At 31.0% G+C, this 17984-nt stretch overlaps 2 protein-coding genes across 2 annotated transcripts in view; one reads left to right on the plus strand and one right to left on the minus strand.

Annotated features, from left to right (window-relative positions):
* The window catches only part of LOC107074580 (uncharacterized), a 384592-nt gene that overhangs the window by 160392 nt on the left and 206216 nt on the right, over positions 1–17984 (plus strand). Inside the window, exon 4 of the mRNA XM_015336134.2 lies at positions 13688–13747. Within this exon, the coding sequence (XP_015191620.2) occupies positions 13688–13747 (60 nt within the window). The remainder of the gene's footprint in view (positions 1–13687; positions 13748–17984) is intronic.
* On the minus strand, positions 4928–11585 carry LOC107074581 (uncharacterized). The gene is made up of 4 exons (XM_015336136.2): positions 11379–11585; positions 6951–7062; positions 6475–6661; positions 4928–6212 (listed from the first exon to the last, which is right to left on the minus strand). The coding sequence occupies exons 1-4, from the start codon at positions 11470–11472 to the stop codon at positions 5193–5195; spliced, it is 1413 nt and encodes a 470-aa protein (XP_015191622.1). The 5' UTR covers positions 11473–11585; the 3' UTR covers positions 4928–5192.

Consider the following 17984-nt stretch of genomic DNA (forward strand, 5'->3'; position numbering starts at 1 on the left):
TTAATTTCCTACAAAAATTTGTATTGTGCACTTTTTAATAGTCATTTATTGTTGAGTTATAAAACTCATAAACAAAAATGAAATTTGTCTAAAAATCATCAAATTTAAATCTTCAATATCATTCAAATGGTGATGTTTACGGAAAAAATATAATATACCTTTTTTGTAGAGCATTAAATTTCCTACAAAATTCGTCTAGAACATTCTTCTGTACAATCAATAAATAATGAGGTATGAACTTTAATCTATTAGACTGAAAAAAAAAATAAAAACCTGCGATGCGTAGGATCTTCCTATTAAAATTAAGAGCTCATATTTGGTGAGAATTGTTTTAACCCCTTAATCTACGATTTATGTTCTAGAATTTAGGGCCGAAAACGTAAACAAGTTCGCGCAGCCTTCGAGCCATTCGCACGACTTGAGTAATACACTGATCGAGCAAAACATAAATTTTGTTATTATCATACTACAGGCTATGCCCGTAATATTTAAGTTTGGCCCGATCATTGTACACGGGCTATGCCCGTAGTTGTAGGTTAAGGGGTTAAAGTGTCTAGCAAACCATTTTTTTGTGGCACTTGAAAAAAAAACAATAAGTCATTTTGTTGACCCACCCTAATATATATATATATTTTTAACGAATTATTAATTTATCCAACGTTTCGTTTTTCTCTCTCTATCTCTCTTTACTTTTATTATTTAATATTATAAAGAAAAAAAATTTGATGGGATTGAAAAATCTTCTGGAAGTTAAGAGAGATAAAATAATAATAGTAAATCTATAAAAGAGAAAAGTCAGTTTTAAAATTGTCGTTTTGTTTCTTACAATTGAAAAGGTAAGATAAATCAAGATGGGGTGGTTCACGTAGTAATCGATATTGCTTATGTTAGACATGGAGAAAAATATCGAAGTAGTTTTTGCGAAGTCCCGTATAGTAATCTTTTTCACGTTAATCGTTTCTTCTTCTTCTTCTTCTTCATCATCATCATCTTCTTCTTCTTCTTCAGAGCAAACCACTAGTTCCCCAACGTACAATCCGCACTTCATTTATCCCTTTCTTTCCCCACATTTTCTTTCTATTATTCCCCATTGGCTTAGTTCGAGGTTTTCTTTTTTTTTCTTTTTTTCTTTTACTCTTTATCAAGGGAACAATTGAGAAACGAAAATTGGAAAAAAGAAAAAGAGAAATAGAGAAAGGAGACCCACCTGTGTATTAACGAAATACTGTTTGCATAAACGTGCTAGCAACGATAAGCATACTCCCGAGATATTCAATCGGGTACGTGGACTCGATGGAATTTCATTGTCCCATCGTGTTCCTCCTAACCAACCAAACGTTCAACCATTTGGCATAACGAATGTGCACGAAATAATCGATTACTGATGTGCGTTACGGTTTAACGATAAGTTACGATCGATCGAACGTACGAACGAACGATTATTCCCTCGGTCGTTCTCAGTAAATTGAATTTTCGTAAGACTTAAATGTCCATTTATAATACTCACTTCATTAACATAGTTTCTATGGTATTATTATGTATTCTATGATTAGTTATTAAAAAATGAATAGTTAACGAGATTTTTAATAAGATTATTTGGAATACTCTATGCAATCTTTGTTATTATAAAATAATACAAATATAAATATTATAAAATATACTATTTGTATATATATACGTGTATTAATGTAAAATAATAAAATGTAATTTTTTTTGGATCAACTTTACAACAGGGTGATTATAAATATGTGGACATTATTTCTGAGATGTTTTCGTTAAAAATTAATAACCAATTTCATATAATCGTATGACCATCTTTTAAATTATGATCAAACATTTTAAAACATACTTGTTAATAATCATCTGCTTAAACAATTTTTATAGAAATATTCGACTATTCTTTATAATTAATCCTTACACGAGAAATGCTGTGATTACATCCTAACTCATATGTAAGTCAAATGAACAATAAAATTAAATTAATTTTTAAAAGTTTTGTAAAAATCTTTATTTTGAATATTATGAAGAGTTAAGTAAACAAAACAAATATTTATTTTCTTTATTCAATCTTAAACAAAATATTCACTGACTCAATCTTATACCGTGTTACACGAGTAAGATTTAAGGTATTATCTATCAATACGTGTATCTTTTCTCTATCTTACATTAATCATTTCTCAGTATTGGGACACACCTATGTGAATACAGCTTCCAGTCAAATGTTGTCTTTCAATGATAAGAATTTAGGACAAAAGTTATTGTAAAATCTTTTGAAGGTTCGATCAATGGCTGAAAATGGTTTAACCATCTTCGGTTAGATTGGAAACATCTGGTACAAATGTGTCATAAGGTTATACCTACCTTGTGTCTTGAACATTACCATAATAGTGTAATGACGTGACATTATGGGACGTACGTTATGGGGTCCGATCGTTTGTCGGATGTAATTACAGGAGAAGACATTGCTAGACGCACCAGTAGAACATAATTATTATCGTGCTCCGCCAAGGGCGGAGGTGGTGGTGGTGGTGATGGTGGTGGTGGTGGTGGTGATGGTTGTGGTGGTGGTGGTGGTGATACAGTTACATATACATATATGTGTCTACATATAACGGATATACATATTTGTGAAGAGACAAGAACAAAGCTTTTGTACAATGGCCCGGAAATTGCACGACACCAGATAAAATTCTTTTTCATAGTGTTTCTCTCATCCTTTCTCTATTTTCCTCTTTAATTACCTTTCTTCCTTTCTCCCTTTATCTCTATTTCACATTCCCTTTCGTACCATTCTAGGTATTTACCGTTATACATACGAGAATAAGAGAAACAGATAAAAAGATTTTCAGACGAAATACACCAAAAGAAAGTAACATAATTTATTACGCAAATCGTAATTTTACTTAACTATGGAAACAAAAAGTATGAACATAATTTATAAATTATAGGGATATTTAATTCGTAGTTAGTAAGCAAACGTTTTATGATTTCTTTTTATCTCTCTTTGGGAGAAAGAACCAAGCATCTAATTAAACGTTTTGTTTTGGTCTAAAAAATATTTTATTATTTTATTTCTGAAACTGTATTGAGTTTTCTGATGATTTTAATTAAATTATCTCAATAATTTTAATTGAAAGTTTTCTACGAAATGGTTAACTAATCATCACAACCAAATCAAACTTAGGTTTAATGTGTAGGTCCTCAAACAGTGTTAGTTCAGGACCCTTAAAGTTACCGATCCATTTCTGCGTATTTGTACGAGCAATGAAAGAATTTTTTCATCGTGTTATCCAAGGAACAATAATATTTATTTTACAATATTTTTGCCCCGTCAAAAATTTTGTTATTTTAGGATAGTTTTTTAGATTTTCCTGAATCGTCAAAAATAATTTTCCCCTTGTTAATTCTAATTGAATTTTCCACTCACATGTTATAAAATAATATTTGATCTGTCTGTGCATATTTAAAAAAACATTATTTTGTTAACACTGATACGAAAATAATTCAAAAACCGTATAAATGTTATTTCTATCTCGAAATTCGTTTGATTTCATTATTGTTTTATCTTCAATTAGAAACGTTTTAACCGATTTACGCGGTTTTTATTTTTCTTGAAAAAAAAAAAGATCATTTATCTATGTCATTCGGTGTGAACCGATAAATTCAAATATATTTTTATCGAAAGATTTATTTCAAATAAATTTGAATAATTATTTCAACTAAAAAAATAAAATTCACTGACGATTATTTTAAATAGTTTATGAATTATTGTTTGCAATTGAGTTAAAACAAAAAAATTGATAACTGTGATCGTAAATAAATTTGAATCGACAAGAAAAATGAAGGAATCCCAAAAGAGAGTGACAGCATAAATTTGTAACGGGGCATTACTAGAAAACGACAGAAGAAGGAGGAAGAGGAGGAGGAAGGTTTGTTACGATATCTGAAAGAAATAGGGTGATTTGAAGAAGGAAGCGACAATCTTTTACGACTCTTTCCGCGAAAACCATTTTACGTGGAGAAATTCCGACTCTTCGCATTCGAGATTGCACCTTCGAATCTGCTCGAGTTCTGATAGGTGAATTTCCTGTGGTATATTTTACGTGACCTATCGAGATTGTATTTTCTTTTATTATATATATACACACACGTTTATTTTCTCTCTCCCTTGTCCAAATTGATTCTATTCGTCTCGTTTTCGAATACTTTTCCAAAAATATATTTTTCAAATAAAAATAACAATAATAATAATAATAATAATAATAATACTAACAGGACTTAATTTACGATTTATCGAGCTTTTTGGGCTAGATCTCAATGACTTTCTTTTTTTTTTGTATAACGTGTGGATTTATCGCTGTCTCAAAGGATTCCGACCATAGGAACGATCCTTTTCGCGGCTTATCCTAGCCAGAGCAAAGTTTTATTCCTCGGCGTGCTTTTACCCGAGAAGATCTTTCGCTTTTATGTCTCCTCGTTGAACCGAGCTACGACTACAAGAAGTACCCATCTCTATCGCATAGACTAAGTCGACGATAGAGAAGGAAAAAAAAATAGAAGAAGAAAAAAAAAAGAGAAACGAGCGAGAGATTTTTCGATGTACAAACGAGTTGAGATAGGAGACGAGATAGGAGGGAACAAGCTCGAATTATTACTTCAAGAAAATAACGACGAGGATTATACAAAATTAAACGTTTTAAAATATTATCTTTTCCTTTATCCTGTGATCTTATTATTATTTACTTTTATTTATTGGAAAATAAAAGTGTTTATTGAGTATGAAATTTAGAGATAAAGTGTGTTATTTTCTTGATATTCGATATTTTTATTCATAACAGATATTTCATTAAAAATATTCAAAAGAATTGTTGTATTTTAAATCTGAGATAAATTCAAATGTAAAAACTTAATGAAAAACCACAAAGTATTAGCCGATGAATTTTTGTATTAAAGAGAATAACGATGAGGATTATACAAACGTTTTAAGATATTATTTTTCATTATCCGACGATCAATAACTATTTTCTACTTTTATTTATTTAAAAATAAAAGTGCTTATAAAGTGTGAAAATAGATATGAAGAATTGTTTTTCTTTTTGTTGATATTCTATATTTTATTGGTAACAAATTTTGATGAAATATTTTAAAGAATTTTTCGTAAAAAATGATCTGTTCGTAATTATATTATAAATTTAAAATAAATCCAAATTTAAAATTTTATTTAAAAATTGGGGAGTAGTATAGAGCATAGTATAAATCGTATTATTCACACTTACGTCATTATTGTCCAATACATTTTGTTCGATCATTTCGTAAGGTAAGATTTTATTATCATTTTCGTGATTTTTCAATACAATCTTCATATCGTATACTTCTACAGGATTTTCTAATTTTTCTTTACTTTTCGGTTTGGTGTTAGGATCGGTCACATAAAGGAAACTCAGTTTGGATTTGGTTTCCTTAGTGGTTTGTTTCTTATTAGGTCCTTCCTGCATCGAAACTTCCTTCGTATATTTTTTCGATGTCAGAGCTTTCCAAGGAAAAATTTTACCTTCGATAATACCGTTGTTTCTTTTTGGTAGAAATATATCGGGAATTATTTCAAACAATTCTGTATCCGAAGAGGACGACACTATCGACGTGTTTAACCTATTTTCTTCTGATTTATCTTCGCTTTTTACATTTTCCTCCTCTTTATTATTTCCATTCTTTTCATTTTTTTCTTCGTCCTCATCTTCCTTCTCAATTTCTGGATCTTTCACTTCAGTCCCGTATTCATTTTCCGGCTCTTCATCCTCATTTTCCTTATCTTCGTCCTCCTCCGACAAAGAAACGTCTTCTTCTTTTATCCGATCTTTTTTTAGTTTATTCGAACGATTAAAGTGACGATCAATTTGATGCAAAAGATTCTTCAAAATCTTTTTCTCGGCTATTGTAAAGTCCACATCGGGAAACTGTTTCGTAACGACTTTTTTCTTCATAAACCTTTCACGAATTTTTCGACCGGAGTTTATGGGAAGTGCCACGGGTGCCATACGACGAAATCCTAAAATTGCAGGACTCCGTCCTTCACTTTTTTCCGATGTCTTATTTTCCTGCTTAAGATTCATTACATTTGTCGAACTATTGTTCCGTTCGTTTCTTGAATTTGTTACTTTCAAAGACTCTTCTCCTTCTTCTTCGTTGGCTGGTTTCGTAGACGTGTTATTTGTCTGAAATTGGATAGTACGACAATTCGATCAATTTATATATATATATTTTTTGTTTCTTTTTTTGTTACACTTATTTTCGAGAAACGAAAGTTTTGTAGAAGCAGCAAAAGAATAAGAAAAAAAAGAAAAAAAAAAGAAAAGGAAAATAAGGTCGAATTCTCGAAGTCGAAGGAAACGAATTCGAAGGTATCCCTTTCGATTTTTATCTTTTCTCTCTTTTACTTGGACATTTTCACGGACAAATGCACTTTTCTGACTTTACCGCATTGAAGAAGTCTTCCGTGCTATTGATGGTACTGGTCGCGTTCTTCTCGATGCTTTCAGGAACTGCGAATCTCTTGAATTTTCTTTTTCTTTGGGACTTCCATTTTCTTTGTATCTTTTGATTCGTTTTCTCGGTCTCCACCTCTCCAGCTGAATTTTCTTCGAATGTCGACCTTGACTTACTTCTGCGTTACAATTTCAATAATATACGTTTTATATACGATTTTACACTATTTTATTTTCACTTGTAACACTTATTAATTCAATTTTACGATTATTCGATGCGTATTACTAAAAACAAAGAAAAAAAGAAAAGAAAAACACAAAAAACTTTCCGGTAAGATGATAATGAAAAAAAATCAAATTGAAATTATCGAAATAAGATATTGAAACTGAAGAAAATGTAAGTTTCATTATAGCGAGTATAATAAGAAAAGAAACGAGATTTAAATATGTTAACGAAGTTGGTACAACCTTGAAACATAATTTCTCTTTAATAAGTTTCTTCTGTGATTCGACAAACATTCGTTGTCGCGTTTTTCTCCTGCGAATTCGCCAACGTCGAACACCTCGGACGTAGAGTAATCTGTAAATAAAGAGAAAAAAAGAAAAATAAGCATCAAAGGCGTCGTCTTCAAATAAACGGGGGGTGGTAAGTAGGAAAGAAGGGTAGGATAGGGTAAGGAAGAAGTGGGGAAGGGTAGATTGTGTCAAGGGAAAGGAAGGTCGATTAATTGCGTGCTTTCGTAGAGAGCAAAGAGAGCGTGGAATAATTCAGTGAAGAGTAGTGAAGATAGAATGAGATAGAAATAGTAAAAGAGCGAAAGAGCGAAGAGATAGAGAAACAAGAAAAAAAAGGAAAAAAAGGACTAAGGGAGAAGATTTACGAGAGCTACGTGAGCGCTCTACTTGCAGTATCCCTATCAAAGGGAGCCACTTAATGGATCATGTGTCGTACGATCGCGTTCTACCTAGTCTACAAGATTAAAACTTACGCTGAATTTCTCGTCAAACGGAAAATTCAATCCGAATTTCTTCGGTAGGATCTAGGAAATTCGGAAAATTTCATTGCCCAGACACAACTCTCTGTCTACTCGGCTTTGAAATTTTCGCTTCGATGCTCGTTTAAAGTAATAGTAAATGGATTAAATCTACAGCAATCATTCTAATTCGCAGTTATCCTTGAGAAAATTATTTCTTTTTTTATTTTTTAAAGAGCGATTTTTGTAACTGATATAAGTTCTTACGTTGTTCTTTATTAACGCGTTTCTTGCCATGCTATTTATGAGGAGATGTCATTTCTAACTAAACTACATGTAATAATTTTTGTAGAAATATTTTTTTTTTCTTATTTTAGAGAGAATATATATTATTTTTATAATTATAAATATTAAAACGACACTAAATGCGCATAATAACACTAATAAATGAAATTTATTTTATTTTAAATAATTGATATAAAAGTTATGTACAAAAGTAAATACAAAATAGAAAGTATATTCTATATTTGATTTCATATAGCGATGAATTTTGTTAAAATAATCAATATATTATAAGCAATTAATTTTAGATGAAAAAATTTGAAATTAAAAAATTCGGATTGATATATAAATGCATTTTAGTGTGTACCAAAACCGGTGCACGTGGCAGGGAACGTGTTTAGTATAAATAGAACATAATTGTATAAAAAAATATCATTTATTTTACTAACTAACTATTTTCTTATTCTTTCACGTAGATGTACTGAAATATCTACCAGATATAATTGCATATTATCACAATTCCAAGTATTATTCTGTAGATCTATGAATTTCTCTCTGTTTCTGTTTCTGAAGAGTATTACTCGTTACGCGTTTCGCAAATCATCGAGTCATCGTCGGTGTTTAGCCGATGAGAACGACACGAACGTATTTTGCGGTACGCGTGCTTACGTAGTTAGCTTCAGCTGTTGTGTTGGTGTTGTGTTGTCGTTGGTTGTTAGCGTTGTTGGTTGGTTGGTTGGAAGGTGCAACCCTCCTCGTCGTCGTCGTAGCATTTACGTACGTGTACGAAATCATGTGTTAGCTCGTAAATGTCCGTCGAAACGATTTGCCTGCAAGCTTTACCATCGACCGGCTATTCTCGTTTGGAATCTCTGTCCGCGACTATGGCGATCGCAATCGTTACAAGGTTGGTTGTTGGTCAAAGAGAGAGTGAGAGAGTAGAGTGGCAGTTTAGCGATATTTAATTGTCACCGAAGCACGAACCGTAATTGAATAGATAAAAGCGTGATAACTATTACGAAAGGACCACGTACTAACTCGTACCAATTACATTCCTCTTTCTCTCTCTCTCTCTCTCTCTCTCTCTCTCTCTCTCTCTATTCGACATCCAACTGCTTAATCCTGTTTTTTTTTTATTTTATTTTTTTTTGCCGTTGGAATTCATTACATTTTCATCATACATTCGAATCATATTTTTATTATTTTATCTCCGTTTTATTATTTTGTCTGGGTTGCGTCGGGATTACGTCAGAGTTTTATCGCTAATAGTTGGACAAATGGATACGGATAAAGCGTTGACAAAAAATGAATTTCAAACCAATAGTTGAATACATTTTTTTTTTAATAAATAAATCGAATATACGTAATACCAACGATTGAAACGAACATTGAATCGCTATTAAAAACTTACGAATTGACGATTCAAATAAACGAATCACGAGGAGAAAGATATAACGAGGTTAGGTGAGAAAAGGTTAAAGGGTGGAGCTTTACTGGAAAAGAGGGTGGCCAGGGGAGAGATGACTTCGTTTCCTGTTCCAAAGCGTACAAACTATAACTACCTACGAAAGATATTTTCTTGTATGATAACACTTATTGTTAATGGTAGTACGGTACTTTGCGTAAATGAAGATTTAATTGTAATGTCACGGTTAAAAGTGGAGAAAATTGGAGGAGAAGGGAAGGTATACCTATTAATATCTTTCCCAACACTTAATAATGTTGATCCTGTAACATACATTACGATTAAGTAAAATCACTGCATTCCCTGATAGAAGAAAATCAGGTTTTTCATGGGTATATTTTAGTATGTCGTCCGATAAGAACATTACTTAATTATTCTAGTCTCTCTTTCTCACGCTCAATTAACTATTCGAGAAGTTGGATCGTCACGTACCTATATCTCACTAGTCTATTATAGTTATTTATAATAGAAAGGTTAGATTAACCCTTTTCGGACGTATTCAATTTGGACATGGGTGTCGTAGTGGTCGGAATTAATTGATATATATTTTTTATATATTTTTATTATATATATAATATATTTATTATGTAAAATACATAATTGTTTACATAAATATGTAAAATACATATTACGTAAAAATATATATATAATTAGCTAAGAGCAGACGTACGACCGGAACGGTAAAAAGGCTATGATGGCTGAGAGTAGACACACGTCCGAAAAGGGTTAATAATACATCAGTAATTATTTTATATTCTTTAAACTAGGGGGTTTCAAAATTAAGCTGGGCCATCACAGAGTTCATGAATAATACAAATCGTCTGTGGTTATTTGTCGAATTTTGCGAATATCGTTTAAATATCGAAAAAACTAGTTAAATTGATCGATTATCGAATAGCTGATAATTTTGTTATATCCGTCAATCTTCTAGAAGAAAAATTTTCTCATTCCATCGTTCGCAATACAGTTTTAAATCTTCTAATGAAAATAATCGAATGAAATCATCGTATGCGTTTAGCTAAAACGTACCGCAGGAAATATCGATTTAGATATGAAACAAAAAGGGAGGGAATTATATTTTGTTCCTATTTTCTCTTTTTTCTTTTTTTTCTTTTTTGTAAGCAGAAGCTTTGCACCGGTAGAGATCCGTCCAAGTGTATATTGAGATAAGAAGAAAGCAATTCAGCGTGGATTTCGCCTCCATTGGATAACACCGTATCGATTGGTTTATTTTTCTCTCATTTCTTATTTTTTTCTCTTTTCTCTTTTTATTCCTCTTTCTTTTTCTTGTTCGTTTTCGATCTATGTGGTAGAACTGACCGTTACATCGTAAATTACATTACTAAGATTCGCTGTAATCTTTCGAAGGAGATATTACGCTTTAGAAGCTTTTGTACGTGACTTTTCAAGGAACACTGTGACTCATTCCATATCATATTTCCCTATCACGATCGTAAAATTCAATCTGATATATGTGAATAATAATATTTATCCAAGGTATAAATGTTTTCTAGTGGTCGAACGAAAAACAAAAGGTAATCTTTTTCACCTACACTACCGAAAATTATCGATTTTAATCAAGGCACACCTGTTTTAATCGTAAATTTATTAGAACACACGCACACATACACGCACACGTATTGTTACGTACCACTACTGTAAACCGAATAAAAAAAAATATTGTATTACTTGTTACAACAACGACATCAAATTACACGTTTACTCCACACTACACATCGAATATGAATTATATGAATAATAAATAAATTAAACTAGTCTTGTACAAAAACTGACCACTCGTTTACCACCATTTACTTAACGTGTTCGGAATATCCTGTGTTGTATATATTAAAAAAAAAATAACGCTATCAACGAGCTGACCAAAAATATCCAAATGCCATTGTCGTTTCTTTTAATCCCAAAACCCCCCATAAATTTCCCATTTTGGAATATGTTAAAACCACGGTCAATGGATAAAGTAAAACACCTGTGATCGAGTTTTTCACACTTTTTTTCTCTCCTCTCTTCTTATTCTTTTTCAACACCTGGTCAGAAATTCTCGTTACACGAAATTATTTCAACAGCTCTTTGATGATTTATTCTTCCCTCGACACATTTTCTTTTTTTTTCTTTTTTCTTTCCTTCTCGTCCTTATATAAAATATATATCACTTACCGTACGACCCAGAGACAGTTAGGATGAAAGAGTATAGCAAAAGAAACAAACAGCTCGTGGTGAGGAGGTTCTTATGTTGGATGATCGTGACCATCTTGCCCGGGAAAACGTTCCTTGTATACTAAAAGAATGTACATATATCGATCATAGTGGCCAAGTGGAGGGGTCGATTTATCGCTAGCGCACAAACTCCCTGTAATCTGTCTCGCTACTACTACGGTGACAACAACAACAACAACGACAACGACAACTACGACAACTACGACAACTACAACGAAGATACAACGCTTGAGAAAACTAAATATCGATTAGATCAACTTTGACCCGTTAACCCTCTGGACCGAACAACGAGTTACCTCGTCATGAAGATCTTTCTCTCTCTTCTTTTTTCTTTTAAAACTTATAAATTCAAATAAATCATTTTAATACTACTAATACTACTAATAAATTATAATACTTTAATATTACTTAAAAATTAAAAATAGCACAACCTTCCTAATTCTTTATTTTTTATGATATGCACGAATTTATCCAAAAGTTTGTTACTCTTGTTCAGATTTTACATATTATAACCAATTTATTTTAAAAATCAAATTATTTATTTTATATAATATACTTAGAACTTATAGTAAAAAATATATATATATTACGTATCTCGTTAAAAAGTTAATGAAAAGTTAATCTTTTCGTAATTGTATTGCCAGATATTTTTTTCTTTTTTTTTTCATAAATTTATTTAACAATTTTACCGACCGATCTTAATTATTTTATCCGTACAAATATTATGTGCTCGAAATTATATGTGTATACGTGGCAATTGTTGTTATGTTTACTCTTTGTTAATGAGTTTAAACTGGAATTGTATTTATTTTATACCTTACAGTAAAATCTGTTATCATAATGATAATAATAACAATAATAATAATAATGATATTAATTTTAATTATAATTATAATATTACCAATACGTACATATAATATTTAATAATAATTTTGATATGTAACCCCCACGTTTTTATTCGTCCAGGTATCATGTTTATCTCGCTTTTTCTCGTTTAATTTTTATTCAATATAATATAGCTTGAGAATATTGGTATCAAAAAAATAATTAATGCAAATGCCAGAAGAACGATTTTACATAAAACTGACAATAAATATTGACCGAACTGTAATTAACCGTAAAGTTTTACGCAAAATAACCTGACTATATTAATGAAAAATTATGACTATCAAAAAATATCATATATTAAATAATAGGAATTATTTCTGATTTTATGGCTTACGTTTTTTTCAGAAAGTGCGCGAAAAGTTTGTACGGGAAATATTAGGGTGAATCAAAAGATCGTGCGTTTTTAAAATGAATATTTCCAAAGTAAATTTTACAAAAACAATCCATTATGCAGTTTCAAAGTAAAGTTTCAACATAATAAGCGCATGAACTTTTGTTTCAACCTAATAATTTTTCTACTTGAAGAAAAATGACGGTCGGGTAAGTCAGTCAAGTAAAGTAAGTCTCTCGAGAAACATCGCGAGCGTACTATAATGACGATGGACGAAGAAAATTGCGATGGTTTTTCCTTCGTTGAGTTCGAAGATATACCATATGTCGTTTATTCATACGTTTATCGTACACATTGAAACGTCATATATAGTAGGTAGAAGGTACAAATTATTATTATACGTTGGCGTAGAATTTGTCACGAAACGACATTTCATATGTAACTTTAAGCTCGTCGCACGTTATCCGTGAAATTATATCGGCTTGGTCGATTAAATCGAACGAAACAATAAAGTGCAACGGATAAGACGTAATATTTCCACTCGTATAAACGTAAGTACGAATACATACGAATATATGTGTGCATGTGCGTTCAAGAGTATAAGTTAACATGTATGTGGGATAAATACACGAAATGCAAACCGGTAAATTTAATTGTACTCTATGCCCAGTTGCCGTGCAGTATAACGATTCACGAAATTACACGGGCAGAAATAAAACAAAGCGGGCATCCTCCCTCCCTTCTCCTAAAAGCTACTTGAGTGATTATTTTTACAGTATAATTCCATGTTGCAACGACTACTGCATTCTTATCTTACACCTTCAATATTAATTACTCTATACTTCCAAGTACATACAAATAATAAACATATATGTATAAGCATTCGCGCATCAATTAAAAAAAAATCAATATTTTTGTTTTTAATATAATATTTACAAAAATTCTTATACACATAAATGTGTTTTAAGATTATTGAACTTTTCGATTGATAAAAGTTTTATTAAAGTTGAATTATTATCTTTTATTACAGCCGACGATTTTTGGAACAGTCGCCTCGGATCTGAATCCGAAAGATGGCAACAGTCGAAGGGTGAGTTTTTCTTTCACATTTTTTTTTTCTTCTGTATTTCGATTTTTGTACGAATTTGATGGTATCTCAAATTGAAAATGAAATCAAAATCAAGCATAAATTGTTGCCAACAAAAATATCTCAAATGATATACATCGAACGCTATTTCTTTTCAACGAATAAAATTACAAAAAAAAAAGTTAGAAGAAATATAAAAGGGTTTGGAATATCTCGACACTAGCTAGAGATTTTTGTCTGCAATATAGGGAAGGGGAAAGAGAAATCTCCCATGGGATCTTTTTCTCGTTTAATGAGTAAAAATTGCTGCTAAGTCGGTGTTGTGCGTACTAACCACTGTAAGATAGACCAGTCGGTCTAATTAAAAGTAACAGCCACAGAAGAATAGAAGGTCTCTACTATCCTTCTGCGATGAAGAACTTTCATGCCCCTCTTTTTCTTTGTGATTCTTAACGTCGAAATTACCGTAAATTCAGCGCTTCCCTTTTCTCCCTAACTTGTAATCGTAGAGAAGAACTAAAGGATAATTTTGCGGAGAAGCTACATTTTCGGTCTACAAAATTAGAATCTTTCTTTATCAAAGGTTTTATCCTAAGGTATATAATTGAAGCTTCATATTTTTATCTCTTTTTTTTCGCGTAAATCTACCATCTTTTACTTGATCTCTTTTTCATTTAAAAATGATCATGCTCTTTCTCGCAACAAAGAATAATTTCTGATCGTACCACCACGATATAAATTTGTATCTCGAAGGAAAACTTTTTTACCATGAGTTAAAATAAGCTCTTCTTGTATTGTAATAACGATAACGATTATTTCCCTATGAGTAATCGTTTTTGGCCAACGTTAACAACGTCCCATGCGTACCGTGTACCTAATTAATCACAGTTTCGTCAATATTTTCATTCTATACACAAGATATAACAGCTTTTATCTGCCGTCAAGTACGTTACATTGTAGAATTAATTGCACTACGTACCTGAGCTAATATTTCCATGGCTATAATCAAATAAAGGAAAAGAAAAGATATTTCAATGAAGCTACTCATAAGAGATAATTATCCTTTCAATAAAAAAAGGTGAGCACATTTTTGATTATCTGTATCCTATACTGTTCATTTCAATAATATATTATATTTTTTTTCTTTTTTAGTTTGTTTACGATACATCTAATATAATATTTAGTTTGTTATTCGTCAAGAGAAATCAAAAAAAGAAAAAAAACCAAATAAGAAGGGAAAGAAAAGAAGAAATTATCAATCTAACAAATTTTTTTTTACATTTTAAATAAAATATGATGAAAACAAAAAAACAAATGACGACAAGCCGAATTAAAAAATCGGGAAGTAAGCGTCGTATATATAGTCTTTTATAAATATGTACAATCAGATGTTGTTGTTATATATTAGTGGAAAGTGAAGTCGAGTGGAAATATAGCGAGTATATTTTAGTTGAAGGAGATTCGAGTGAGTTTCGCAATCATTGACGTGAGATCGTTACAAATTAAAACGAACGGATAGGTAACACCAATACGATTACGTTTGTAGCCGTGTAACATGCCTCGTAGGAGATTTTGCCGTGATGCGTTTAACGTAATGGAAGAACAAGCATGACTGCGATTGTAGGGCACCGCACAACTCGATTAATATAGAACCAAGCGGTATTTTCGTTGGATTTGTTAGCAGTCCCTCGAATATTACCGTTCAACAAATAAAGTTTGACTATTTTCACGTGTTACTTGGCCGGTTATCGAACTACGTCATCGAACGATAAATGTCAATATTGAAGAAATCGGTTTTATACGTTTCAAATATATTCCAGTAAAATGACAATCTTTTTTTTTAATAAAATACAAATTCTCTTCGGGAATTAAAATCCAATAAATTCGTTTATATTTCTTTTAATAAAAAATTTAATATTCATTTTACGTATAAGTAAAATTCAATTATTGTAGTTCGAATGTAGGATAGAAAAAAAGAAATGAAATACGTGTATTATAGATTTGCAAGAGATTAATTATCTTTAGACATTTTCAAGATCACTTTATGAAATGAGTAATAGAATGAGTCACGGGGTATAAATGAGTCAAAATACATATGTGTGTGTATCTTACTGTACGTTATGTGGAATCAATTAAAATATTATTATGAACATATAGGAATATACATTAATAGAGAAAGTATTTTTAGTTAGAAACGATATGCGAAAATAGTTCATTTCTGTTGTAAATTCGTATAGCATTGAAACCATTTTTTATAGCATTCCATTTAATCTTGCATACGTTAAATCTCTATTTTATTAAATATTATAATATTATTATTATTATTATTTATTCGATATAGTTGAAATACGTCATATAAAGATTTCCTATCTTACAGATAAAGTATAATTATTTATTTTCTACGGGAGATTTTTCGAATGATTTTATCATAATGTATCTTTGATCAAATTAGTTTTTTTTTGTTTTATCCTTTTTTCGCTTTCCAGTTTTTACACTCCGATCGTAAAGGGTTCCGTCTTTGAAGTATAGGGAAGACGCGAAGAGAAAGAGAAAGAAATAAGATTTTTTTTTCTTCTTATTTTTTTCTCTCCCTTAGAAGGAAATAAAACGAGAAGGAAGAAATTCTCTTCTTTCGTAGGAAAGCGAATGCCAGGAGGCTCACCGGTTATTTAAGCGTAGCTCGTATCGCGCTAGCGGAAATCGACAGATGCGAGACTTCTTTTGGATTCGGAGGCATCCGGATGGAAAAGGATTGTGAGAGAAGAAAGACGAGAATAAGAAAGCCGACAAAAAAAAGGAAGAAGAAGAAGTAGAAGATGGGGTGGAAAAAAAGGAAAAGAAGAAATGCGAAAGCAGGGTGGCAAAGAATTCGATGAAAGATTTTTACGTAATATTTGTCGATGGGGTAAATATTATTATTACCTTTTTACCGATACAAATCAAAATTGACGTGTTTAGAGATTTCTTATTATTGTTAAAATATATATACAAATGGTTATCCATTTAAAAATGAATATTAAAATATCAGATGTTTATTTAAGTTACTGTTACTTACGACGTGTTTAGATTTCTTATTATCGTTAAAATATATGCGAACCTGTTATCCATTAAAAAAAGTATGAAAAATTACTATAATATATTGAATGTTTACTTACATTATTTATGTTATTTTTTGTCTCCTCCCTCATAGATTTTTTTTTCTTTAATGGAACATTTTACATTTACATACTTCCCATTATTACGACCGTTAATAAAAATGATTATTTCGCGTTTAGTATAATATCCCCGTAGGGTAAATAAGGTAGAAAAAATTCGTTCAATGATAACAGTATTGTAGTATAACCATAATGTCGAATGTTTCCTTTATGATGCCAGACGAGTTGGTTTGGATAAGCCGACAGATTGTACCACCTTTCCTAAAATTGGACTAGCGAGGAGAACTATTTCCTGTGGCTGGGTCGAAACAAAACGCCTTTGGTTTCGTGAAGATATGGAAAAAGAAAGGAAATGGTTGGAACCCGATAAGCTCTAGCATAGAAGAAGATAAGCTTCTTCCATCTTCTAAAGTAATAGGAAAGGTGGAGTCTTTGATAGACGATAACTCGAATCACAAGTTTTTTTATGTCAAACAATAATGTATATTACAAATTTTGATTCGTAACAAATAATATATTTTAATTACTTTACGAGTAATAAGAATTATAAATATTAAATATATACCTTTTATATATTAAAATTATTATTATTATTAATTAGAACGATCGTGAAAGTCAAAGTATATTTCACTGACATAGGTGTCAGAATTTTTCAACTAACCATGAAAATGGGAAACGAAAGTGTAATGTTACGATGATGGATGATATATAAAACCAAAGGGTTACGAGTTGAGGGAGAAGATAAGAAACGATGATCGATAGAACCCGTCCTGATATTTTCATCTACTGCTATTTTATTAATAATATTTATTAATAATATTTAAAAAAGATTGTATAATTTTATAGATTTTCTTATTTTTCAAAATATCTTTCAATCGTTTATAAAAAAAACTAATATAAATCATCGAATATTTTATAACAAAGTGTTTATTAATTTCGTAAAATTATTTAAACTTTATTTGATTGTATGGAAAATGTATAGGAACTTCTAGTGGATGATGTGGGTGATGATTTCGTGGCAACTGTCGTTAGGAAACGGCTTGGGGGTTATGGCACGAGCAGAGGTTCGATCACTGCATTTGATA

This window comes from Polistes dominula, unplaced genomic scaffold, assembly GCF_049000335.1.
Source record: "Polistes dominula isolate Pdom_NZ unplaced genomic scaffold, Pdom_raw_medaka contig_82, whole genome shotgun sequence".
Lineage (NCBI taxonomy): Eukaryota > Metazoa > Arthropoda > Insecta > Hymenoptera > Vespidae > Polistes > Polistes dominula.

Coding starts and splice junctions, on each gene's coding strand:
- LOC107074581 (XM_015336136.2), bottom strand. CDS start 11,472: ATGGTCACGATCATCCAACATAAGAACCTCCTCACCACGAGCTGTTTG. Junction 7,063..11,378: donor AACTGTCTCTGGGTCGTACG/GTAAGTGATATA, acceptor CTTTATTTACAG/ATTACTCTACGTCCGAGGTG. Junction 6,662..6,950: donor AAGAGAAATTATGTTTCAAG/GTTGTACCAACT, acceptor ATTGTAACGCAG/AAGTAAGTCAAGGTCGACAT.